The following is a 26,927-nucleotide window of genomic DNA, read 5'->3' on the forward strand; positions in this document are numbered from 1 at the left end:
CCACGAAAGTCGCAAGAATTAGGGACGCCTCGTGGCAGGACTCTGACAAGGAAAGTATCCCGGGTGTACCTCGCTAATTTCGTTGGATCTAACATAAGCCGTAATACATCGAAAAATAAGAGACACGTATTTTTTGTCCGTGCTAATTCGCGAATTTAAGGAGTAAAACCCATCCCTGAAAACCGTTTTCTGATACTTTCTCGTAAACGGAATTAATTACAATATATTGTTGAAATCTCTGGCTAAACTGAACGAATCACAGGTGGTCCGGTCGAGAAATATTATTCCGTTTACGAGGAAACGTCAGAAATCCATTTTTAAGGGTCAACTTTGGGGTAGTTTCCACCCCTCAAACTCGGAAATTAGCACGTATAAAAAAATATGTCTCTCGGTTTTCGATGTACTACATGTCAAGACTAACAAAAGTAGGGAGATACAGCTGGGACACTTTCCTTACGAGACGACTTCCTAGGGGATGACTGAAGTTACGAAAAAAAACTTATGAAAAAAACGTTATTATTTTACAAAGGCATTTACACTACTGAACGATATATCCGTGGTCGGGGTCAGTGATCAGCTGACGAGACGATCAGCTGATCAGGCGACGCAGTCGATCGGCATCTGGTAGGGGACGGTCTTGGTGACTGGTTTCTGACTGAAGTCGGGATTCGCCCCTTGCTTGACTCGCTGGGCAATCTGTTGGGAAGCTGGTCCACTGGGCACGCAATGGAACCGTATTGACTTTTGTTTAGTTTGTTCGGTGCATCCTTTCCTGCACTGGAGAACGGGTCTGACGGAGAAGCAGATCTCGTTGTTCTCCTCGATGACGAGAGTCCTGTGGGTGTGGCATTGCTTGGTCTTGCTGCCCTCGGAATTGCCCCATTTCTCAGCAGGATTTGGTCCTCGACCAGCCTCGTGGTCGCTGATGACGTTTCCTGGTCGGGGGTTCCGCGAAATGCAAGGCTCCCTCTGAGCAATCTGGGCGTTCTGCTTTGCCTCCCCCTCGCATTGCTGACTGGTCAAGGCGTACGTTGCTGAGAAGAACTCCGGCTTTTCCAGGACGCAGTTCTGAGGAGTGGTGAAATCCGTCGACGGTTCCCCTGTGTATGTGCCGCAGAGACCTCGGATCGACCCGCGGTATTTATAGGAGGCCTGGAAGAAGCAAAAATCGAGGAAATTTTATTTATGACAGCTGATAATTTCGTATTTTAATAGCTCATGGATTTTATTTAATTATAATGTGTCCTTGTATTTTGATAACTCATGCGTTTTATTTTAATTGTGAAGTGTCAGAAATGATTAAGGATAATTAGACTCACCTTGATTCGAAGATGAGCCCCGTCATAGGCGGCGTCGAAGCCAAACTTCTCGGAGGACAACCTGACGGATCCATCGGGCAGCTCGAAAATTTCGAAGAACACTTTGCCGTCCTTTTTGTACTGATAACCTTGTTTCTGGCTGTATGATGGCCTCTCGTTGCCGATATATGCAGCTCCCTTTCCACCTTCAGGAGCCAGACGGATCTCCATGTTGCCAAGGTTGACTTTCACCTCCTTCTTGTCGCCACCCATGTCCCGACAGAGGACGCTGACCTTCATATCCTCCGGGATCTTCAGATCGTTCTGGGGATCGTCGGGATCTTCCTTGGGGTAGGTCGTCATCACGACGTGCCAACAGTTGCCGAGCTTCAAGGGGTACGTCAAGTCGTCGAAAGTGCTGGCCGCGTTCTCGTCCAGTTCGCAGAAACCTGGAAAACCGTTTCATGTATTAATTACTCCACTCACCAAGATAGCTGATGACGAAATGACGAATTGGAGGTGCAATGAAACTCGATAAATCGTTACATTTAGGGTAAAAGAAACTCACTGGGAACGGTTTGTCCCTCGACAAGGGCAGACTGGAAGAGCTCGGTCGTCGGTAGGGCAGACAAAGAAGACATGGACATTTCTTCCAATTCCTCGTTCAAGAAGGATTCCGTGACTTTCGGGGTCCTGAAAGTGACGTTGCCGATCTGCATATTGGGGTGCATGTCGATCTCCAGCTCGATTTTATTCTCGTTCATTGGATCCGAGGGTCCAAACTCGGCGTCCTCGAAGCGCAAAGTTAGTGCCTCCTTAACGAGATGCAGGATGCTCTCCTTGATGCCTTCCGGTGTCTGATGATCACCAAGATTCACCGACAAGTCCACGCGATCCATGTTGAGGGCGGAAGTGATGTACTTCTCGCACGTCTTCAGGTAATTCGTCTGCATTCCTCCTTTCTTCCCACCCGTCTTGCATTCCTTCGCCTCCGCCAGCGAGTTCTTGACGTACTTCTTGTACTGATCGGTCTGGCGTTGGTTTCCTTTGATGGTGATCTTCGCGTCGGTTTCGCAGCGTTCCCCGAAACGAATGACGGCCTTGACGTCTCTGCTGACGTCGGCGTTCATGATCTTGTCGTAGTCGAAGGTGGGCAGAGACGAAGATCTGGACTCGAGGGCAAAACAGAGCTCGCCGACATTCTCCTTAGGAGGAGAACTTATCGCAGAGTAGAAAAGGACCTTGGAGGTCCTGTCTACCTTGCTGCAGCCCACGGCACTCGTGAAGACGAACCTGACCGGTCCACTTTCGGTGGGAATCTCGATTCCCACGTCGACGGCCGTCCCCTTGGCAGAATCTATCCCATCGGTGGCGCTTTCGAGAAGGTCCTTTCTGCGGTTCTTGCTGTCCATCTGCGTGTCCGACTTCCAAGTGACCTTCGGCTCCGGCGAGGACGAGTCGGCACCTCCGCGTCTACTAAACGATTTCTCAAAGGTGTCATAGGCGATCGTCACTTTGATGGGGCTATCACCGGGCTTCCTAGCGGACGTAGTGACTTCTATCATCTTGTACCTGATGTCCGTCGGACTCCACGATATCGGGTTGTTCTTGAAGGCAAACGGTGATTTCTCGAATTTGAAGGAGTTCTGCCAGAGCGTGGATCTCTCGTCTTCAGGGTATCGATACTCCACGTTGAAGGGGGCATCGGGATCCCTGCCGAACAGCTTCTTCGGTTCCGCTGAGTCTTTATGCAGTACGTGGGTGTCCTTGTCCTTCACCACTGGGTTTTGGGAAAGGATGTCGTGCTTCGCGGTGTAGGGCACGGTGCTGTAGTGCGCGATTGTGTAGCCCACATTCGAGTCGGCTGGTCCCAGCTCCAGTTCCATGCGTTGTTTTTCCCAGTTGATCTGCGCTTTCGTGCGGATCGGCAAATAGAGTTGCAGGTTGTCGTCCACCCCAGCCATGTAGTGTTGGTGATCGAAGGGAGAGATGAAGCCCACCCTTCCCTGGACCTTTAAGGATGCCAAAGCGCGGAACTTCACGTCGGCTTCCAACTTCTGGGGCCTCTTCCACTTGGTCTCGCCGAAGGGGTCGGGGGTGATCTTCAACTGCGCCGATAAGTCGTCCTTCATCAGCGTTGGGATCCTTAGGTTGTACACGAAAGGCAACCCCATGGCGGTGGGGAAGCTCAGGACGGTGTCGAACCCAAGCATCTTCGTGGCATGGAAGTTACGTCCCTCCTTCAAGTCCTCGAATAACCTCTTCAGCACTGGAAATGAAATAATTGCGAGGAGTCAACTCATCGTTTAATTGCATTAATTAAGGAGAAGGTAAAAGTTAAGAGGAATTCATTTTTCGCGCGAACCGTGGTCACAATAGATGATACTCACTCGATGGGATCTTCTCAATGGTGTGGTTGTCGAAGGCAATGAATCTTCTGCCCAATTTATTGTTGAGGATGAAGTTGCCCTCCACCTGTTCTGCGCCGTCCCCTTCGATCTTCAACAACTTGGCGAGCTTCTCCGGCGAGTAGACCCCATCCTCCTCCGATCTCTCTCCCTTCTGCACGATCTTCCAAAGCAAGTCCTTCAGGTCGCTTATACTTGAGATCCCAAAGGCAACTTCCGTCCATGGTAGCTTGTAACCACCGTAGATATTGCGAAACGCGAAGTTGATGGCATCGGGGATGACGTTGTCATCGTCGGACACGTAGCTGAAGATGCTCTTCATAATATCCCCCTCGTCTACGCTATCCACTATCACGAGCTTCGAATACTGCAGACCATAAGTTTCGTCGTTCAAAAACGTCTGGGCCATTTCCGCGTTCCTGCCGAATTCCGCCCATTCGGGACTTTCCGACTCAGCTGCACTTTCTATGGCGGACTTGACGATCGAGTTGACGTGTCTGTTGACATCAATGTTAGTCATCTGCGCCATCCTCTTAAGCATGCCGAAGGGGGGCTTGGTTCTCATCAGCTGGATCACTGCCGTGCATCGAATTTCGTGGGCCTCTGCAGTGTTCAAGTAGATCTTGAAGAGCACCGGCCTCGCCACCCTGGGATACACATTGGCCAACTTGTCCATACAAGCGACCATCCACATGCGCTGGAAGTTGGACACTTGTTCCTTTCCTTCCAGGTAGGGCTCGAATACCCCCAAGATCTTAGGATGACCCATGTTCCCGAGAGCTCGGATATAGCCCTGAATCCTGCGACTGTCGCCTTTCTTGACGGCAGATCTTAACTCTTCTGCCATGTAGGGAATGTACTCCTTCGTCACCGCCGAGACGACCTTCGGGTTCAAACGACCATAGACATGGACAGGGTACCGGGAATGGGCGGTATGATGGTTGATCTGAGCCCTGCGAACCAGGTCGGCGAACACGGTGATGGCCGCAGCCCTCGTGTCCTCGTCGTCCATAATCTCTGGTGATTTTGCCAGGTCCTGAAAGAAGTTACTCCGTTAATCTACTCTTAATTCCCCGTTTTCAGTCCAAAAACCAAGCGGCGTTACTCACGAAAAAGGCGTCCACATATTCTGGAGTAGGTAGACGAGCAGTCCTAGACATGACGGCCAGAACTTCGCTCGTCTCGAACCGCTCGATCTTCTTCGTCTTTATCCAGTTCTTGATGGCCAGGAGAGCGGGACCAGTTCCTGCCTGGGAAGTAGCGTCCCTGAACATGCACCAAGCATCCCGACGAAGTCTGTGCTCATCTCCCTTCCTCTCCTTGGATTCGGGCTCGAACAACTCGTTCGCTGCTTCCTCGATCTGCTGGGCGCTCATCAACCTGATCCATCTGGTCACCATGGTGAACTTGTCCAGGGTCTCAGCCTTTGGGATCTCGCTTGGCTTCTTCAGGTCTTTGGCGATCTGCCGGGACAGGTCTATGCTAGCTTTCTTGGGGTCGAGTTTCCCATGGCTGTGGCTGTCCTCGGTGTTTTCGAAGTAGGACACCAATGGCGATATCGGTGCCTCGTCCAGTTTCGGGAATGGTTGCCAGTGGATCTCCTCGCTGGAGACGCTGGAGCTGGAGCTAGCATGGGATGAGGAGTGATGACTGGGTCCGTGTCTGCTGTCTTGATGACCGTGGTGATGTCCACTTCCGACGCTTCCCTCTTCGCTGGAGCTGGAGCCGGACTCGTGAATTTGGCGATAACAACTGTGGGACTCCGCACCACCTTCCGGCTTCGCAAGACAGTACAGTAGGTTTCCGGTGGACTGAGGATCGCGCAGGGCTTGCAGAGGGGTGGTGACAGACTTTATGTCTGACAATTTGACGGTCAGGGAGCTGGCGACGATTCCTTGCTGGACCTCCTTTAGGGTCGGGATTACGTACACCTTGTTGGTCGTCGTCGAAGACTGAATGGTGAAAGACTTCAAATTTCCGCTGATGACGACATTACTCTCAGAGAAACGCTGCAAAGAAATCGGGAGTTAGTTCATCGGGGCGGGATGAAAGGGATGAATCTAGAAATTCATGGTAAAATGTCGATGAATTACTTGGATGAATTTGGCTTTGTCGCTGACTCCATACTCCCAATCCATTCCGTTGGTACCAAACGTGTAGGCGACGCGCTCGGAGCACCTGGAGTAGTTCTTGAACTTCGAGATGTCGTAGATTTGGCCCTCGCCGATTAATTTCGGTATCGGTACCAGTTCTGGGTTGGTCTTCAGGATAGTATCCGGAAGGGTGACGATGTCGTACTGGACCTCGCATTTCCCCGTCACGGAGTCTTCCATGGTCTTGTAGCTGGCGTATGCCTGGTCCTCTTCGGGTGCCAAGGTTTTCCTCGACTTTATCAAGTTTTCACCCTGCGTGTCCACCTGGAACTGGCTCACGATTCCCTTCAGTATGTTCACCTCCCACGTGGGCACGCCTTTCTCCACGAGAAGCTCGTCCACCACGCCATTCCTTATCTTGATTTCGAAAGGCTTTCCCGATATGGAGAACTTCTTCAGTTCCAGGTTCTCCTCGGGGATCTTCATGTCCCATCCGGAGGGTAACTCTGTGTGAATTTGAGCATACTTCCCATCGGTCACGGCAGCCTGCAGCTTGTCTTCCGATTTCGGCTGGACCGTCAACCTTGCCTTCATGTAAACTCCTGCATATCGATTCCCGATATCTTCAAATCCTGCCAATGTTCGACCTTCCACTTCGTAAATGTACTCGTTGTCTTGTTTCCATGCTCCTTTGTGCTCGGCTACGACCGCCCCCACTGAAAATCACGAAATGATAAATAATTTCCAATTTCGCGAATACTCTCATTCCAGTAAGTTCTTATTTATTATTTGAGCTCCTTTCATTGAAGGCACCGAATGATACTTGAAAAAGTGTGCACGGTTGTTACAATGCCATTTCTCTATTCTACATTTCTAATTTCCATTTCCATCCAAAAGGTCGTAATAAATTAGCAATAAAATCGAGAATTCCTCGGGTTTCTTTTTAGGGAGGATGAGAATAGAGTATTGGAGCTGGGATGGTTGAATGAAAAGTGATAATTACAATTGCTGCAACTTACCTAGAAGCAGCAGCACTAGTGGAGACCGCATGGTGAATACTTGGTACCAAACACGGACTGAAGATGCTCTTGTTACGCGGTAGCCATTTATAGTTTGAACTACCGGTTCACTTGCTGTCTCAGCACGACCTACGACCTGCAAATCTCTGGACTTATCGACCAACATTTCTAGCACTGTTCACACGAGCTTGTTTGAAAACATAATATGCCCCGCACGCGTACTCGATTTTTTTAAGACCTTCTTGATCTCGCACGCGGTAACATAGTACTCCATAGGAGACAGGTTTTATCTGGATTCTTAGGAAGCAAATCGTATGCAAAAACTATGGCACACGTGTATCGAAGAGAAACTGTCGCTCTGCATCGTCGCAGCAATTTCCTGAATTTTTACATTTTTACTTTCCCGAAAGTTTCCTTGCAAAATCATTTCCGTAGATACGAAACCAGGAGATTCGATGGCATCAGACATTTTCATGGATCCTTATGGTTTCGGAACGAAAGGAGGTCTTTATTAATGGCAGTCATCTTTGCAATGATGATACAATATGTTCTAACGCTCGGAATGTTTTTTTTTTTCTGCTTTTTACGTATTCCATTCATAAAGTATTCAAGTATGAACTCAAAGATCAATCGTTGTTATTACAACTAGCAATCGATTGGTGTCATACATATCCCACTTCCGGTCGTACACGGTTTCGATAATCTCGTTAACGACACGCGGCGTATCTGGACCGCCTTATCACTCTGGGGATACATAGTTGCAGTTTTGCAGTGACACTTAGTTTCAACGCGTTTTACTGTCTCCAGAGTGGCCTTTGACCCGAACTGGGTACAAGGTTTGTAGTTTCGTATCACGAGATCATGTCGCGTGTACGGAAATGCTCCTGCAGGGTACTGCACTTTCCCCTAATTAAAGTGGAATGCGAAATTACGCGGCAGACAGGGAAATATCATCGGAGTAATATATTGTTCCAATGTTTCTGATTATGCCGTGTTAACTCTTAGGTGAAAGAATGTACGTAGAGACGAGATTAGAGAATTTTATTAAACGTGTAAGTAGATTAATGGCCCTAATTATCGATTAGGATTGACGCAAATTGGATGCGACATTAACGGAATTTCTGGTCAGACGTGATTATCAAAGCTTAGAAGGATCATAACTAACGTGGTTTTAATTTATTTTTCGCGACAGTGCGAACAGTAATATTCCAGATGTCATCGGTATTTTTAGCTCGACGGAGGAAGAATTACAATTATAAAATTGAAAGATAACAGTGCTTCTGGTAACCTCAATCCACTCGAAAACAAAATATTTTCCTGTCGATAATGTACGAGCGCAAACTCCACCACTGATAGTGAAACAATCGACGTTATAGAAAAAAGCAATAAAATCACAGATCGGAGGTGTAGGGTTACAAAAATCGGAAATGGATTCGCATCTGGCCATCTTTTATTTTTTATTTTTTTGCTGAACGTAACAATACGAGATAGCAACTTCTCTTATTCGATGACATAATAAAGACATGACGATCAAGTCAACTTACGTTATCCCTAACCATGTGTAGCATGCCTAACTCTATAATTCTACTCATTTAATTCTAAATCTATTCAAGTACATACTAACTTACTTATTTACAGATCTTTAATCCTATATAAATTTTTATTTACAGCTTCATTAAATTCGCGCAGTTATTAACAGATGTTACACAGAGAGCTCGAAATTACAACGTTGTACGGCGGTTGAAATACACATAAAATAAAAATAAGATTTCCATAGCATCTGCATCGAGAAATTCATGTTCATGGACGATTAATTAACAGTTAACAATATTCTCAACCGCTTCGGACATTTAATATCCAGTCAAGGGTAAATGTTTCGACGGGGGCAAGAAACGAAACGCGTGTTACAGAATAATCGTCACCGTTGCGGCTTTTCCACCTGAAATACATCCGGATCAAAATTGGTTTAGTGCGCGGTTTACTCCACTAGTGAAATTGTTCTCCGTTTGCATTTATTCATCAATTCGCCCGAATGAGTTGTGGCTTCGCCTGATTGGCAACGGTCTCCGCATCCATGTCGACTGTTGAGATAACCGCTTTAAAAATGGTGTTCCTGGTCTCGCGAGACTGAAACAAAACCGCAATCGGTTACATAAACAAGGCGATAATCTTAGTAATTAATTGATAACGGAACTCTTAACGGCTCTTATTAACCTGTGATAATTAAAAAACCAATCGACACGCTCGACGCGTCATAGATTCTGTAAATACCGTTGAGAAATAACGATCGAGTGTTGAGAAGATTTAGTTACCTCATCGGCGTTAATTTCGATCTCTCGAAGCACCTGGTCAAGAGCGGTGATGAAGTGATCAGCGTCCTCTATGCCGAAGACCATGGGCGGTTTCAGCTTCAGGATGTTGCAATCTGGACCATCTCTGCTGACCAATATCCGCATCTCTCTCAGTCTGGATACCACATACTCAGCTTCCGCTATCGCAGGGGTCCTCTTCGTCCTGTCGCGGACCAGCTCGATCCCCAGGAAGAGTCCAACCCCGCGAATGTCGCCGATGATAAGCCAGACCTCGGACAATTTCCTCAGCTTACTCAGAAGGTGTTTTCCCACCTTGAGGGCATGTTCTTGAAGCTTTTCACCCTCGATCACGTCCATCACCGCGTTCGCCACGGCACAGGACACTGGATTTCCTCCGTACTGAAAACAAAAAAAAAAAAGAAATAAAATTCCAGGATTTATTACGAAAATATAAATACGTCGAATAAAGTTAAAGCAAAAGATTGAATATTTTTCCTAATATTTATGAGCTCTTCGGAACAATCCCGAGATGTCGGACATTATTTTGGTCCAGATGTACTATCTATATGTGCAGCTTTCCTTATCATTAACTTCTTAGCCCTCGATGGCTGGTCTGACCAAGCTGCCGGGAAGGAGGAGGCATTAAGAAGGAAATGAGAGGGTAGATGGTTTCGACGCGAAAAGTTTACGACTCTTCTATCAGATTATCCGGAAAACGGGGAAAGAAATGCTCGTATCTCCAAATGCCGTCCACTAGTTACTGTACCGTAATCCACGGGCTTTCGAGCTCAATAACGACGTTATAAAGATCGTTACACATCGCCAAGATGGGAATGTCTTTTATACGGTGGAGACCGTCGTTACAGCTCGCAAATGTCAACCGCGCTGGATGCCAGGGGCAGTAAAACGTCAGGGGAAAATTTAAACCACAACCTGTAAGCCTACGAAGACGCTCGCATACATTCTCGGTCTACCGAAATTGAATTTCCTAGCACGCACTTCATCTTGAATAAAATATTGCCACGAAACCCCCATCGTCCCATCTTCTCAAAAAATGCTATCGCCTACCCACTCATAAATTCAGTCATTGCTTCGTCCTAAATCAAATATAAAACCCTTCCCGATTTAAATTCATTGCACAGAAAAAAGAAAAAAAATTACGGGAATTATAGTGAAATTCCTTTTACCTATATATGTCTTCTCTAAAGCTTAAAGGTTATACCGTATACTCCATTATTTTCCCGCACATAATCTTGAAAAAAATATTGCCACGAACCCCCACCGTTCCATCATCTCAAAAAACGCTGTCATACCGCTCTCATAAATTCAGACATCACTTCGGCACAAACGAAATGTGAACTCTGTCCCAATTTAAATTGATTACAGGGTGCAAGATAAATGACAGAAAGTGTAATGAAATGTTATGCTATCACCTACCCACTCATAAATTCAGTCATTGCTTCGTCCTAAATAAAATATAAAACCCTTCCCGATTTAAATTCATTGCACAGAAGAAAAAAGAAAATTACGGGAATTATAGTGAAATTCCTTTTACCTATATATGTCTTCTCTAAAGCTTAAAGGTTATACCGTATACTCCATTATTTGCCCGCACATCATCTTAAATAAAATATTGCCACGAACCCCCACCGTTCCATCATCTCAAAAAACGCTGTCATACCGCTCTGATAAATTCAGACATCACTTCGGCACAAACGAAATTTGAACTCAGTCCCAATTTAAATTGATTACAGGGTGCAAGATAAATGACAGAAAGTGTAATGAAATTTTATGCGTATATAAATTTCTCTTATCGAGATATACCGTATATTGAATTTTTTGGCGGTAAGGTGCCCATTTCTCTGTGCGTCTTCGCTTAGGGATTTCAATCCAGAGGCCTGTGGACGGTAATCCAAAATCCTCTTCTAGCAGATGCCGGATCATGAATATTGCGCCGAAGTGCGTGTACGCGCGCGTAAAGGTGTCGGTAAATGGGCCAAGCAAGACAGTAGGATCGATGTCGGTTAAACAGCGATAAATGCACTGATCGGACGGCCGGCCCGTAAATAAAGCCGGCGTGCATAATGCATGGTACACACAATGCGCTCGTATTAGTCAACATTCCGGCCAGGGATGCACGCGTGCACCCCCGTGCAGTTGAACGTGCACGGGCTCATGTGGAGCGTGTACTCGCGAACCCGGGAATATTCCGGGCGCGCGTGTACTCGTGTACAGAGCTCGGTGAACCCGAGGCTCCTCTATCGATCGCGGCTTACAAACATCGTCCCAAAGTCTGGGTTCGTTAGGGCCTTCCTCGCGGAATTGGCTAACAAAGTCTGCCGACGGAATCCGGGGCGAACTTTCGGGGAAACCGATTCCTGTATTTCGTATCGCTGCCCCAAAGCGCGCCGCAATCCGTCGGCCCTTCTACAAATTAAACCCCAATCGAAGGATTTCCAATCGTCACATTTCCTTGCAGAAAGAAATGTCTTGGATCTTTGAACGAGAAACGTCATGCTACACACGGAAAAGAATTTGTTCGGCGAACAAAATCGTCTGATCGCACTTGGTTAGGTTTCGAAAACGTTCCGATTGGACGAACCTTTCAATCCAAGGAGGTATTCACTCAGGAAATCATGGACTTTACGCTTGAAGTAATGTGGAAATCATTTTGGAATCGTCGGAAATCATCAAAATAATGTCACAATTTTAAGACCGAAGGCCCTCGTTACCGAATTGCATTACTGTTTATCATATAAAATCAAAGGCAGTCGGTTCTCAGAGATGGAAATCGTTTTCGCTGATTTCCCAGTAAAGTAATCCGTCGGCCCTTCTACACATTAAATTCAATCGTCCCATTTCCTTGCAGAAAGAAATGTCTTGGATCTTTGAACGAGAAACGTCATGCTACACACGGAAAAGAATTTGTTTGGCGAACAAAATCGTCTGATCGCATTTGGTTAGATTTCGAAAACGTTCCGATTGGACGAACCTTTCGATCCAAGGAGGTATTCACTCAGGAAATCATGGACTTTACGCTTGAAGTCATGTGGAAATCATTTTGGAATCGTCGGAAATCATCAAAATAATGTCACAATTTTAAGACCGAAGGCCCTCGTTACCGAATTGCATTACTGTTTATCATATAAAATCAAAGGCAATCGGTTCTCAGAGATGGAAATCGTTTTCGCTGATTTCCCAGTAAAGTAATCCGGCCCTTCTACACATTAAATTCAATCGTCCCATTTCCTTGCAAAAAGAAATTTCCTTAATCTTTTAACGAGAAACGTCATGCTACATACGGAAAAGAATTTGTTTGGCGAACAAAATCGTCTGATCGCATTTGGTTAGATTTCGAAAACGTTCCGATTGGACGAACTTTTCGATGCGAGGAGGTATTCAGGAAATCATCGACTTTAACGCGCGAGCGTTAAAGTTGATTTCGAAATCATGTGGAAATCAGCTGGAAATCGTCTGAAATTATCAAGATACCGTCACAATTTTAAGACCGAAGGCCCTCGCTACCAAATTGCAATTGTTTATCATATAAAATCAAAGACAATCGGTTCTCAGAGATGGAAATCGTTTTCCCTGATTTTCCAATGAATCCTCGTTTCGATCACTAGCTTCGATCGACTGAAATGATTCTGGTTCGTGAGATTGGTTTTGTTAATTTTCGGGAATATCTTAGAAAATGAACCGAATATTTTGATGAACTCTACCGAATTACTTGAAGTTGGGGGTGGGTCTGCAGCTATGTGAGATGGAACGTATTGAAAGTTAACGAGGAATGAATTTTGATTGGAAAAGAATTGCCGTAGACCAAGAAAAATTGCGTCCAGTCGACGATTTCTCTAGGAGGGAGGAGAGTAGGAACTTTTTAGCCGCCTGTGATAATGCTGGAATGTTTTTGGGGCTGCACTTTTCTCTTCTCGGAGGATGCTCACCGTATTGAAATACTCGATCCCGGAGTCCCGGAAACTGGCGGCGATCTTTTGAGTGGTGACCACCGCAGCCACGGGGTGTCCATTTCCCATGGGTTTGCCAAGAGTCACGATGTCCGGGATGACGTCCTCCCCGTAAAGTTGAAACGCCCACATGTGACTGCCGACTCTCCCAAAACCGACTTGCACCTCGTCCGCGATGCACACTCCCCCAGCTTCGCGAACATATCTGCAAGGAGCCATAGAGAACGCGAAAGTTTAGGGGAAGTTTGCGAAACATCGACGGCTCTTAACTCGAGAGAAGGAAGTGGGAGACAAAACGTCGCCCAGGTACTTTACTTCTCGCGTCTTCCTACTTTCTTCTACTGCTTTCGTACATACTTCCTAGAGATCGCGAAACTTCGGCGAATATTGCTCTCTGATAAACTATTTGAAAAGGATCCAGAAAAGAAAAATTCCGACCAGTGCCGCAAATTTATCTAGGATTTATTTACCTATAAAACCTATATAATATCGAATGTACCGATTTTTAATGAGAATTCGAGTGAAATTAAAAATTTGTATTTTATTTCAGCTGCTTTTTGTAGCCCCGTTAATAATTCCAGGGAATATAAAGCTCCTCGATTCCGCGTATCCTGATTTTCCTCCTGCTCGCATCTACCCCTCTATAATATTTATGATTGATTAAATTGCGTAAATTCGCTCTTCGCGTCAAACATTGACAATTTGAACTCGACCCCGGTTCCCGCGAAATAGTGCAAACCTTCGATTCGACGTCTTGTCGGCCAATATTAACCTCCGCGTATTTTAGCAATGAATTGGAAATTATGAAATAATATCGCAGCTACGTTCTTTTGTTAAAGTTATAATTTTTCTCCTTGGAGATAATTGGCTCTTTCGACTGACGAGGAGGTGAAAGCATAACAGTTGCCAACACGTGTCTCGCCAATTCGTTGTGTCTTGCCAACCCGTTCTCGTGTTACCTCTTGCGGAAAATTACCTTCGATTAGTAGTAACGTGGCCCGATAAAAAAAATGATAATTGGACTCACTTGTAAACGTTCCTAAAATAATTTTTAGGAGGCAGAATTTGTCCGCCCACGGACACGAGGCTTTCGGCTATGTAAGCTCTGACTCCTCGTCCGGCAGCTTTGACATCTTTGCAGATTTTCCTCACGTCCTCGGCATACTTCACGCCCAGGTCCTCTTCGGGGTGATCCACATCCCGGTATTTACCACGATAAATGTCCGGACACGGTGCCTGAAATTTCGAAAGATACCTAGAGTTACTACACCCCTCGCGATCCGTTTATTTTTACAAATTACGAATATTAAATAATTTCCCTACCACGTGAACCCAGTCCTTCTTCCCGGTCCCCTTGGGCTGATTGAACTTGAACGGCGAAATGTCGATCATCGTGGTCAGGTGTCCATGATAAGCGCTATAAAAGAAGAAGACCCACGATCAGGACAGCTCCTCGCAGTTTTGTCAGCTGACTTAATCATTAGACGAGAGAGGACCTCGACATCGTGAGCTTCGAGGACATTTCTGTAAGAACGAATCGCGCGCCTGAAAGGTGATACATTAGAGATCCCTGGAGCTTTCGCACTTCAGAGTCTGCAAGTTTGCGCGAGGTGTCCGCTGAAATGGCTGATCCCCACGAGAGCACTTCGCCAGGACCCTCGCATCCGTGAAACTTCGGAATCTCCGCCATTGGCCACCCCATAAAACCGCGAATTAAATACATCTTCTCCCCTGAGACCACTCTGAAATTTCACTTACCACCTGGAATTACCTATAATACATCTGTACACTTCTTACTTAACTTACAACGAGCCCATTTACATTCGCAGATTCCGAAATTCTCCCGGACGTCGAGTTCCCATAACAACAAATCTCCGCTAAATCATCGTCGTCATTGCGATCATCGAGAATGCCCGCGCGCTTTCTTTAATTCCCTCCCTTTAATTCCTAGGTACGTCTAATAGGTACTTTCCAAAACGTTGAATTTAATGCTTCGTCGCAGATACCACACAGATATCCAGGATGTGCATCCTGATTATCGACCTGTTGGGAATCAAACCACGCCAGCATTCTCGCTAACTCGATCCCGAACTGGTCCGGAACATCCGGACCACCTGAGTACCGAACGGGAAACGGAATGACGGGTTCTTGTCTATAGCATACGTCACATACATCGTCGTGCGTGCGTGTCACCTAAAATGACAAGAGGATTTATGTGGGGTGATCCGCTTCCGCCAAGGCGGAAGGGAAACGCGTGCGGTCGTCCTTCGCCGTAGGGTTCGCGGTTTACCTCGTGGCATCCTCCTTTTCTCAAGGCACGCTGTAAACAGGAAAAAAGAGACCCACATTGATTAGTCTTGCACTCTGGAAGTGTCTCCTGCTGCAAAGTCTGATAAGAAGCAATGTCAGGTGTATCGGGGCGATATCAGCGTCCGTCACAAAGATCGTCGAGGATCGCGATCCTTTCGTTGGCTGTCCAGGAAATCTCATAAAAAGTGCGCATTCATTCGTTTCCCAGCCATTCACGATCCAAGCGAGATTTACGAAGCCGATTTTCTCCCTCTCCACGAGTTTCGTTTTTACGAAAGTGTACATGAAACATTTCCTGGTCACGATACGGTGGTTAGGAATATTCCTCAGTTTTTGCTGGGGAATCGGAAAGGAATGGAATTAATCGGGGGATCGTTAGAAATTAGTCGGATTTCCCGGGGACGAAAGAAACGAGCGAGATCGCTTATAGGGTGGAGGCGCGAGCGAAGAAGCGAAACGGCGAATCGCAGGAAGGGCCCTGAAGGGTCACTTCAGGATGTCCTTGCATCTTTCGGATCCTGCCGCGGAAGGAGGACGGACGTATCGCGTTGGTCCCTTTGGATCTTCTTGGACGGGCTTCACAGTCGCTTGTACACCGACAACTTACTGATCCAAAACGATGACGTCCTTCTGGCCCGTGTGCGCCTCCGCTAGGCGCAGGGCCAAGTCGTTCGCTTCGCTTCCGGAGTTCACCAGGAAGCAGACCGACAATGATTCCGGAAGCAGCGAGGTCAACCGGCGAGCACATGTCACCAGGTTGTCATGTAGGAATCGACTGTTAGTCGACAGCAGGGCCATTTGTTGCTGACCGGCTCGGACGACGTGAGGATGACAGTGACCGACTGCGGAATCATCAATATTTAACGTTAGAATTTCACGTACCAATGGCCGAGATCGTTGATTAATGACGATGTTACCGTGAATTACCGAAATTGGAGAATGGCGACTTTCACCGGTGAATGTCAACAAATACAAAATACGTCGGTGAAAGATCGAATATTTCATTACATTGTTGTACATTCGGACCCTCTCCAGTGTGTGTCGACAATCACACACCGGTGAATGTCAACATTTACCGGTGTAAGTCAGAAATAAGGGTATTTAGCAAATATTTCGGACATACAGGAAGCGATTATGTGAATGTTGACATTCACCAGTGAAAGTCGACATTCTCCAGATTTCGGTGTTTCACTGTAACAACGATATTACTCGCGGAGTAAGGTCCTCATAACTGATAAAAATTGCTAAAATTATGTTATACGTCGTTTGTGCGCTATATTCTGTGACGTTGCTCCTTTCACTTGCACCTTCTTATGTGTGTGCATACCGAAGAATGCGATAATAATGTATTAATACAAGAAATTCTTTCAAGTACGGCGATAAAGCTTTAAGGACACGTGTTTCCGTAACTATTGAAACCTGCTCAACGTTACCGGTTGCGTTATCCGTTAAATGATGTCTAAGTACATGTCATTAAAATTAATTGCTCGCTGATTTATGCAAAGTATTTTCTTGGCCGCCCAGTTGTGAGCTGGTTACTTCTCGGGGAATTAATTTAAGAACCGTAAGAAACTAGAATTTTTTTAAAACTATTTTTAACCCGGCAGCCAAAGCGATTATGTCATCGATTGCGCTTCTTGAAGGCCTTCGATAATATAATCAAATGAACTAGAGACTTGCGAAGGAATACCTTGAAGACGGCAACGAGTTATTAGCAATATTTTATCATAACCGTGGATTTATATTTATGGTTACACGTAGCAACATCTTCGCGGCTATTGTGTCCTTGTGATTAATGACCAATATTTCATCTAGATATCTGTCATTGTCCATAAATTGTGAGATAATCGGAAATGGTTGTCGGTATCAAGAAATGGAGCTAAGTCTAAGACTTATCCGAGATGAGTACAAAGTGCTAAAGCAGCCCCTGATGACCTGGGGGTCATCGATTGCAAAATGACGAGAGCTGTTGGCAAAGGGGCTTCTAAGTTAGTTCGCACTTTACGTAACTTCATCTACTGGCGAGGAGTCAAGAATTAAGATGCACGTGAAACTTAATACATAGAAAAGAAAATCATATACTGACTGAATGACAACATAAGTGATCATTTTAAGATCAGTCGCCGCTCCTAGCGATACTCGGTGTTACTTTTAAATATTTAGAAATAAAATATTACCATGGGCTACATTGTTGATGCAATCCAAATAACGTTCTCCATTCTCATCGTACATGTATTGACCCTCGGCTCTGACGATCTTAAGCGGATTGGATCTGTAGAACAACTTGCAGGAATGCCTGTACAAAGGAAACACATTTTTCTATTCAACTTTTATTGAACGGTAAATATATTTATTAAAGTATCGTTGAAATGTAGAAAACATCGTTTTATATATTCAGCCCGGAACACCGACGTCCCTATCACTTCGTAATCGGATTATTGGCCGCAATAAAACAAATAACCGACAGGTAGTTCATACATCACGGGGAGTCCAATTCACTTTTTCCCAACGACATTGACAAGTATGTAACAGTCAAAAATAACGCAACACTCGTGTGTGGTCATTCCACTGCGTCCTTATCGGGCCGATTAAAAAGTGTAATATTTTCCAAAATTGATATATTACCGGCCCTAAATCATCAAGGCTTAGATAAAACGTAAAAGTGGCTCTTTCGTTGTTTTTCGGCATCATTAACTCGGTGGCGTCAGTATCAGCTGACAGTCGTATTATTGGCGCAGATAAAACAAAGCCCGAAGGAACGGTTGTCATCGCGATCAGTCATTGTCGCGATATACATCCACGCAGGATGATACCGGTCAACGTGGAATTTTATCGAAAATTCGGCGGGGTGGCCGCGATAATATGCTAATCGACCTCGGCGATCAGTTCGACGATGTCACCGTGTTATCGGATGACCCGAGCGACGTCCGATAACCGGTGGAGCACTCGCGGAACCGTTTAACATGATAATGAGCTAACCGCCATGGAAACGCGCTTTACGCCCCGTGGAATTGGACCCACGTAAATCTTCCCCCTAACTCGCCAAGTTGGGGGATGAAAAAGAGCCACCGTCCCCACCGACCACCTTCTCGCGGGAATAAGCGGTGGAAATCACCCGAGGAAATTTTTCGGAAAAGTCCGCTGACCGAGAGAAAACTGCGGGCTCTAAAAGCCCAGTTTTCGTGGTAGATAGTTTGTATAAATAATATAAAAATATTGGGAACGTAGAATGAACTATTCTCTACGTGATACGCCCTGATAATTCTGCCGTTCATGAGGGATGAAAAAGAATCGTGGTTTCCGACATTCTCTCGCGGGAATAAGCGGTGGAAATCACCCGAGGAAACTTTTCGGAAAAGTCCGCTGACCGAGAGAAAACTGTGGGCCCTGAAAGCTCAGTTTTCGTGGTACATGATTTTCATGAATATGTTTAAAATATTGCTAGCGTAGAATGAACTATTTCCTACGTGATATGCCCTGATAATTCTGCCGTTCACGAGGGATGAAAAAGAATCGTGGTTTCCGACATTCTCTCGCGGGAATAACAGATGGAAATCACCCGAGGAAATTTGTCGGAAAAGTCCGCTGACCGAGAGAAAACTGCGGGTCCTAAAAGCCCAGTTTTCGTAGTATATGATTTTCATAAATGTGTTTAAAATATTGCTAGCGTAAAATGAACTGTTTCCTACGTGATATGCCCTGATAATTCTGCCGTTCATGAGGGATGAAAAAGAGTCGCGGTTTCCGGCATTCTCTCGTGGGAATAAGCGATGGAAATTACGCGAGGACATTTTTCGGAAAAGTCCGCTGACCGAGAGAAAACTGCGGATCCTAAAAGCCCAGTTTTCGTGGTATATGATTTTCATACATGTGTTTAAAATATTGCTAGCGTAGAATGAACTATTTCCTACGTGATATGCCCTGATAATTCTGCCGTTCATGAGGGATGAAAAAGAGTCGCGGTTTCCGACATTCTCTGGCGGGAATAAGCGATGGAAATTACGCGGGGACATTTTTCGGAAAAGTCCGCAGACCGGGAGAATACTGCGACCTCTAAAAGTCCAGTTTTCGTGGTAGATAATTTTTGTAAATAATGTAAAAATATTGCTGGTACAGTATGAATTATTTCCTACGTGAAATTCCGTGATAGTTCTGCAATTTATTCAGCAGGATAATAGACTGTTTTAATTTCAGATATTTTTTCATGAGTTTTGTAACAGAGAATGTCGAAGGACTTCTCGATATCCATTACGCGAATACAAAGATTTGGAGAGCACTTTTCGTTCACGTGTTTTCTGGAAAATTACACAATGGTTGCACGCTGTAATTCAGTCTTGGTCCAATAAATAGTACGATAAAACTTCCTACGAATTAAACAGGCGAACTTCGACGCCGTAAAGTTCCTTCGTAAAAGTGGCCATTAAACCACCTTGGAGATTGGAGGAGTCTGCAATCGTCGAATTCGCGACTCGCAGCATAGACCTTTAAATGGTTTTCCGAAATGTATAAAATTTATCTAAGCTCAGGCTTGAAGATAAAGTTCAACTAGATATCTAAATAAGCCTCAATATCAACTACCCCCGCAAACAGCGAGTAATCAAAAATGGAAAATTTACATGTTTGTCCGAGAATCTCCTTAAACTCTTAAGAGACAACTGATAAGCGAAATTGCTCCTCTTGACAAAGAATAGAGAGATCTAAAGAGCTCTAGATATCTAAATAAACCTCAAAATCAACTACCCCCGCAAACAGCGAGTAATCAAAAATGGAAAATTTACATGTTTGTCCGAGAATCTCCTTAAACCCTTAATAGTCACAATTGATAAGCGAAGTCGCTCCTCTTGACAAAGAAATTCATGAAATGTGTAACTTTTATACGAATATGAATATTTATCGATACCATGATATAATAATACGCAGAAAACGGTGATCAACTATTTGTATAGATACGTTAAAATTATTTTGAATAAGTTCATTCCCGCGCAATAAGTAACTACGGTAACTTTTATTCCAGTCATCTCGAATAACGTTACCTTAACTTCGATACCTCGACATGGAAAAGTAAAAAGATTCTATTCCTAATTCACTTGTCAATAAAGTACTCATACTTACGCAGGTATGCTACCGAGGAGAATTACGGTATGACCATTGATAGTAATCACAAACTTTCTCTACATTCTTGAGCGTAATTAGTGTCTAATACATCCTCCATCAGTGGAAAACAACGATTCCACGACGCACTTATCACTTGCAACATTTCTACAAAACCGTACCACGAAAGCACACTTACATCCCAACTAAAAGAAAAACACTGCCCCTAACAAATAATTTTGACGACACTGCCCCTAATAAATAATTTTGACGACACTGCCCCTAACAAATAATTTTGACGACACTGCCCCTAACAAATAATTTTGATGACTGCCCCTAACAAATAATTTTGACGACACTGCCCCTAACAAATAATTTTGACGACACCTCACGATCTTGATCCTAATACTCACGTACGACATCCATTAAAAATTGATTCACATATCCAGTCCCTTCGACGAAAAAATGAGAATTAAGTCACATTACCAACAAAAGCCCATCTATATGACGAATTAAAACCCAAATCAATGAACGATTAATTTCCTATTAAATAATTTCCACATTTTCTTTTTCACTTACCCGATGTGTCTTTCGCGCAGCTTGATGGTGTCGCTCTTGGGCATCTGTTCCAAATTGTCGAGCATCTTGATGCAGAGGTGTCTGCAAGCGAAGGAAAAAAGCTTAATCTTTTTCAGTAGACCCGAATAAGCCTGTATCGGGGTCCTCGATCGATCGATCGGCAGCGATCGATCGGTGCTAATTGGCGTCCCGGTGTGGCGCCGGGCACTCTTACCGCGGGCTTATATCACGCCGTATGACAAGCCCGACGCGGCCGCGTCTCGTAAACGTATCGTAAATGCGCTCGAAAAGCCCGCGAGGACATCGACGAACGATCCTCATTAAACTCTCTCATTACTCCCGCTCGGCGCGATACGAGGCTCGTTAAAATCAAACGTCACCACGATCCTACCAGAGACCGGCCGCCATTGATGACGCGCGCAGAACGTACTCTTACAGCTCGCCGCATTGTCGGCCTTATGCCCCGAAATGAAAAAAAGAACGACCCGTTAATTCAATTAATATACCCGGAATTACTACAGGCCTCTTACGCGTGGTAATTGCGCTTGGAAATATGCTTTAGAGCGCGAAGTACCTGCACTTCGAAGTCAGAGGGAATATGGGAAAGAGGCTCGGACCGTAAAGGGCGTCAAAGGAGACTAGCAGGGCGCCGGAAGTGCCGGCAAGAGCGTACCTTAGACCTCGAAGAAGAAGAAGAAGAAGAAGGAAGGAGGCGAGAGAGCGAGAGGGAGGTCCCGATTACTCGGCTTCCGAATGCCGTCAGCTGAGTGGCAAGATTTATTCCGGTGACGTCATATATAGCTACCTACCATTGGCGGGAAAAAAAGGAACGGGACCTGCGCGCGCATTTGACTCCGGTAGTCCCGATCGCTGCCTCTCTCTCGCACCCGCGGGGGCGCCTAGCGCTCCCTCTCTCTCCCTCCCGCTCCCCAGCCGGGATCGCAATTACCGCGATAGGCGACGCTCGAGTTACTCAACTCGCAGCGATACGCGCTCGCTCTCGGCACACGCAAGATCGTGTTCCGAAATAACAGACGCGGGAATAATCGGGGATCAAACATTGGGATCGAGAATCACCCAGGGAGCACGAAAGATAAGGGTCGCGCGATAATTCCACGGTCCACAAAATAGGCTTTTGAGTTATGCTGGCGCCGCGACCTGAAGCTGCCCACGTCACCGCTATCTGGGTTAATTAAATAATAACAAGATACCGCATTTAAATATTTCCGTGTACCTTGGCCTCGGCATTTAGGCACACTTCTTCCCAGAAATGCTATATTCGCGCCCTGATTTATCGGAATTGATTTCTGACACGGTTAGGAACAGTAATTGTTTCCTACAGTTTTTTTCTAATAATTTAAGTTCGTATAGCTCGGTACAGGATTCATCGGATTTTTTAGAAATAGGTTGGCAGTTTATCTGCCAATTATGGAGTTTTGAGATCGTTAAGGGGTCGACGAGGGGGTCCAATGAGCGCCACTGGGTCCGATAACGTTGTCACGTGAAGGGGGCTCGTTTCACATGTGATCGTATGACGCCGGACGTAATGGCCTCTTTTATCGGCTCTAGCCGATGATCTCGTACATCCAGATACACGCGGACTCGAGCTGGATATTGTTGAACAAATAAAGCTTGCACGGTGTCGCGATAGCGGACCTCTTTTCCCCATAAGAGTATCTCTTCCCTTCCCTTATCAATCGCGGCAACTTTAGACCAGCCGTAATCGCACGAATTTGCGACTTAATCAATTTTGAGAAATTTCAAAGTATTCCTACGAATCCCCAGTGTCCTTCTTATTAACAGAAATTACCTTTATATTAATTAATTCTAAATTATCTCTTCCCTTCCCTTATCAATCGCGGCAACTTTAGACCGGCCGAAATCGCACAAATTTGCGACTTAATCAATTTTAGAAATTTCAAAGTATTCCTAGGAATCCTCAGTATCCGTCTTATTAATAGAAATCACTTTTATTAATTAATTTTGAATTATCTCTTCCCTTCCCTTATCAATCGCGGCAATTTTAGACCGGCCGAAATCCCACGAATTTGCGACTTAATCAATTTTAGAAATTTTGAAGTATTCCTATGAATCCTCAGTATCCGTCTTATTAACAGAAATCACCTTTATTAATTAATTCTAAATTATCTCTTCCCTTCCCTTATCAATCGCGGCAACTTTAGACCCGTCAAAATCGCACAAATTTGCGACGTAATCAATTTCAGAAATTTCAAAGTATTCCTAGGAATCCCCAGTATCCTTCTTATTAATAGAAATGACCAACACTTCGACCTGTAAACATTTTTCAACGCCCCAGCAAGAGTCCCTTATTTTCAAAAATCAATATGCCAACTAAATTTATAGGCTAAAAAGATCTCACTTTGATTATGAATGCAAATTATAAATAAGAGCGAATTCCTTGAAAAGTAAAAAAAAAAAACATCCGAAATTTACATATTACCATTTTGACGGTAGACCTTATCACGAATGCGTCATCTTGATCTCAATAGCCCTGACGATCACCCCTGATCGATGACGGGCGCTATCGCGTCGTTTATCACCTATCCACTTTTCATGGACCGAAGAGGGAATTTGTCGGTCGGTAGTAACCGATTACGACCAGTTGCTTTGCGAGCTGACCCGATTGGCAGCTAATGGGTGCACCTCTCGGCCATTGGCAGTAATTGGTTAACTCGGCAGGGAAAATCACGGCGCTCCACTTGAATGACTGCACAAGTGCAGGTCGCACGTGATGGTGTGCAGCAGCCTTGAAGAAAGCCCAGGAGGTACGGGAAATCACGCAGCTCGATGTAGATGTTCGTACAGGCAGCACGTGGACGGGGCAAATGACGAGCACGTGATCGTCATTACGTGGCAATCGGGCGACAATGAGCCTTGCGTCGATAGTGGGGCCGTAAAAGTGTGTATAATCGTATGTACGCACTTATCGTATTCATTGGCCCCCAGCCTCGATTCCGTTTGTCTTCGACTACGATCTAGTTCACTAGGTACTCCAAGCTGCCGCGAACAGATCCTAATCACCAGTCAACCACTTGTTCCCTGCGAGTTGTAATAAAATTCATAGGTAATCATTCTTTTTCATAATAATTGAGAATGTTGAATATATTGATCTAAGAGAATTGATATTATTAACTGAATGTTTTATACGATTTAAGTGGATTTTTTTACATTTCTAGGTTGCTCCGCTCGTGGAGGCTGCGAACGCGCACGATATTGATGAAAGATAGCGATAATCTTTCTTTTTCATAATGATTGAGAATGTTAACTAATTTTATCTATGAGAATTGATATTATTAACTGGACACTTTATACGATTTAAGTGGATTTATTTACATTTTTAGGTTGCTCCACTCGTGGAGGCTGCGCACGCATACGATATTGATAAAAGATAAGGGTAATATTTCTTTTTCATAATGATTGAGGATGACTATTTTTATCTAAGAGAATTGATATTATTAACTGAAAATTTTATACGATTTAAGTGGATTTTTTTACATTTTTAGGTTGCTCCGCTCGTGGAGGCTGCGAACGCGCACGATATTGATGAAACATAGCGATAATCTTTCTTTTTCATAATGATTGAGAATGTTGAATATTTTTATCTAAGAGAATTGATATTATTAACTATAAATTGTATACGATCTAAGTGGATTTTTTTATATTTTTAGGTTGCTCCTCTCGTGGAGGCTGCGAACGCGCACTATATTGATGAAAGATAGCGATAATCTTTCTTTTTCATAATGATTGAAAATGTTAACTATTTCTATCTAAGAGAATGGATATAATTAACTAAAAATTTTATACGATCTAAGTGGATTTTTTTATATTTTTTTCATAATTATTGAGAATGTTAACTATTTTTATCTAATCGAATTGATATTATTAACTCAAAATTTTATACGATTTAAGTGGATTTTTTTACATTTTTTGGTTGCTCCGCTCGTGGAGGCTGCGAACGCGCACGATATTGATAAAAGATAGCGGCGAGTGCGCTTGATCGTCGGACCGAAGGAAAAATGTCAATGCATCTGCAGTCGCGGAAAGTTGTACCATTTGCCTCCTCGCCAATTGCGCGACGCCGTGGAAAATTTACTTTGCTTTATTTCGCGTTCACAAACTCGATTGTGTAGACAGAGGAAGGGGAGGTTTCATTTTTCCATTTCGAATGTACGCGTAAGTGGGCAGCGCGTGCAGTCGTGATAAGAGGCGACTCATATCGTTCGTGACGGTAAATCGGGCAGAAAAAGGTGAGCATATATTTGCGGTTGAACCGATTATAGCTCCTCACTTAATTAGCCACTTGTCCCAATTCTGTCGTTGCGTGAGAAACTCGCCTGAAATTAGAAACGAGCATCCTTTATTCGAGAAATTTGATCACCTATTATTACGTTGCACTTGTCGAAAATTAGAAACGATCATCCTGTATCGGAGAAATTTGATCACCTATTATTACCTTTCAGATTAATACGGGTAACTGCATTTTAATGACTCGAAATATTTTTAACGGCGACAATTTCACTGGGATTAATCACCGGGTGGCTTTGGACGTACATAAATAATTCACAGACCGACACTAATCGGTCTTTATAGCCAATTTTCGGAGCATTTATGGCGCCTCATTATTGTGTCATAGTTCGGCGACATCACTAAATGACCGTAACGTCATTTTCATTATACGGTCGAATGTCAAATTATATTTCCTTCGGAATGACATCGTAACGATAACTCGCGTTACTCGCTCATCCTGACACTGACATTTGTATTGATGAGAGTTATTCGCCATGGTGATGAAAGATATTAATATGACGCGAGTGGGCTTTCGGCTATTTCGTTTCGTTGTCTGCTGAACACGTGGGTTGCGCAATGGCAAAGTACTAGACTAAGTTCCTTCCGTGGAATCAGACATTTACGGGAGCTATTTGTACAGTTGATTTAACAGGGACTCGTGGACGGCTCACAGTGATAACGCCAAATATGATTAATCAGCCCACGCAGAGTGATTGAGCGGCAAACGCAATAAATCAGTATGCACCGCCGTGAGTAATAGTACGATGGAAATGCAAGATAGCTAGAATATAATCATGTAAATGACCAACTCAAGCTAAACGATTAACAATTCTCACCGAATATGAGCAAGTTGAACCCCACTAATATAATGCAAAGTCAACAATAAGTATGAAAAAGTTATTAGTCGAATTAATCGATTCTAATTTTACGTGCACTATCATTTTAAACAATAAACCTGAATAAAAATGACCTTTACTATTAACATAGAATACTCGTTCCTTTTATCTTTGTAATTACGTCTTGGACTAATTGGAAATGGATTTTTAATCACTTTCGGTAATGACCGCTCATTAAGAAACATGTGGGCTACTTTATATCTATTCAGACATTCTCTAAAATTATAAATCAATAAATACAAATGTCGGGAGAATTGTGTTACTTTTAATAAGACGATTTATATTACTCGTGATAAATTTATGCCGGTCTTTATTAATTTATATAAATAAAAATATATAATCTTTTTCATAAGCTGTGATGTCGGTATTAGTAAATAAAAAAAAGTAATCGACATCGCAGTCGGTAGGACTCGAACCTACGCTCCCAGAGGGAATCTGATTTCTAGTCAGACGCCTTAACCACTCGGCCACGACTGCTTCTTGTATACTACTCTGTATAACTATTACAAATCCAGTAAATTGTACAAATTAAATAAAATTAATACCTAACGCTTCTACCCTACTATACTATATATTATACACGCTACTATAATCCTATTTCGATTCAATCGGAACACTACCGTTTATAATATCTAACCAAATTGA

General features: G+C 44.2%; 2 protein-coding genes and 1 non-coding gene across 6 annotated transcripts; all 3 read right to left on the minus strand.

Moving 5' to 3' along the window:
* Positions 1-495: 495 nt before the first annotated feature.
* LOC105699584 (vitellogenin) lies at positions 496-6,904 on the minus strand. The gene is made up of 7 exons (XM_012424716.2): positions 6,819-6,904; positions 5,800-6,515; positions 4,816-5,715; positions 3,689-4,742; positions 1,867-3,567; positions 1,320-1,747; positions 496-1,152 (listed from the first exon to the last, which is right to left on the minus strand). Exons 1-7 carry the CDS (start codon positions 6,847-6,849, stop codon positions 598-600), a joined length of 5,385 nt encoding a protein of 1,794 aa, XP_012280139.1. The 5' UTR covers positions 6,850-6,904; the 3' UTR covers positions 496-597.
* Positions 6,905-8,246: 1,342 nt separating this feature from the next.
* On the minus strand, positions 8,247-23,627 carry LOC105699582 (alanine--glyoxylate aminotransferase 2-like). 4 transcript variants are annotated; one of them, XM_012424715.1, is made up of 9 exons: positions 23,540-23,627; positions 21,079-21,159; positions 17,586-17,704; positions 16,016-16,250; positions 14,422-14,515; positions 14,126-14,334; positions 13,078-13,303; positions 9,131-9,529; positions 8,247-8,945 (listed from the first exon to the last, which is right to left on the minus strand). In XM_012424715.1, exons 2-9 carry the CDS (start codon positions 21,141-21,143, stop codon positions 8,838-8,840), a joined length of 1,455 nt encoding a protein of 484 aa, XP_012280138.1. In that variant the 5' UTR covers positions 21,144-21,159; positions 23,540-23,627; the 3' UTR covers positions 8,247-8,837. The 4 variants fall into 4 exon arrangements, with proteins under 4 accessions (XP_012280138.1, XP_012280136.1, XP_012280137.1 ...); XM_012424713.1 differs by lacking the exon at positions 23,540-23,627 and adding an exon at positions 21,752-21,882; XM_012424714.1 differs by lacking the exon at positions 23,540-23,627 and adding an exon at positions 21,653-21,745.
* A 3,050-nt stretch (positions 23,628-26,677) lies between these two features.
* Positions 26,678-26,759, minus strand: Trnas-aga. Its single transcript has one exon. It is a non-coding gene; the product is annotated as a tRNA-Ser (tRNA).
* Between the last annotated feature and the right edge of the window lie 168 nt (positions 26,760-26,927).

This window comes from Orussus abietinus, unplaced genomic scaffold (genome assembly GCF_000612105.2).
Source record: "Orussus abietinus isolate OABI.00-Male unplaced genomic scaffold, Oabi_2.0 scaffold279, whole genome shotgun sequence".
In the NCBI taxonomy this organism is placed as follows: domain Eukaryota; kingdom Metazoa; phylum Arthropoda; class Insecta; order Hymenoptera; family Orussidae; genus Orussus; species Orussus abietinus.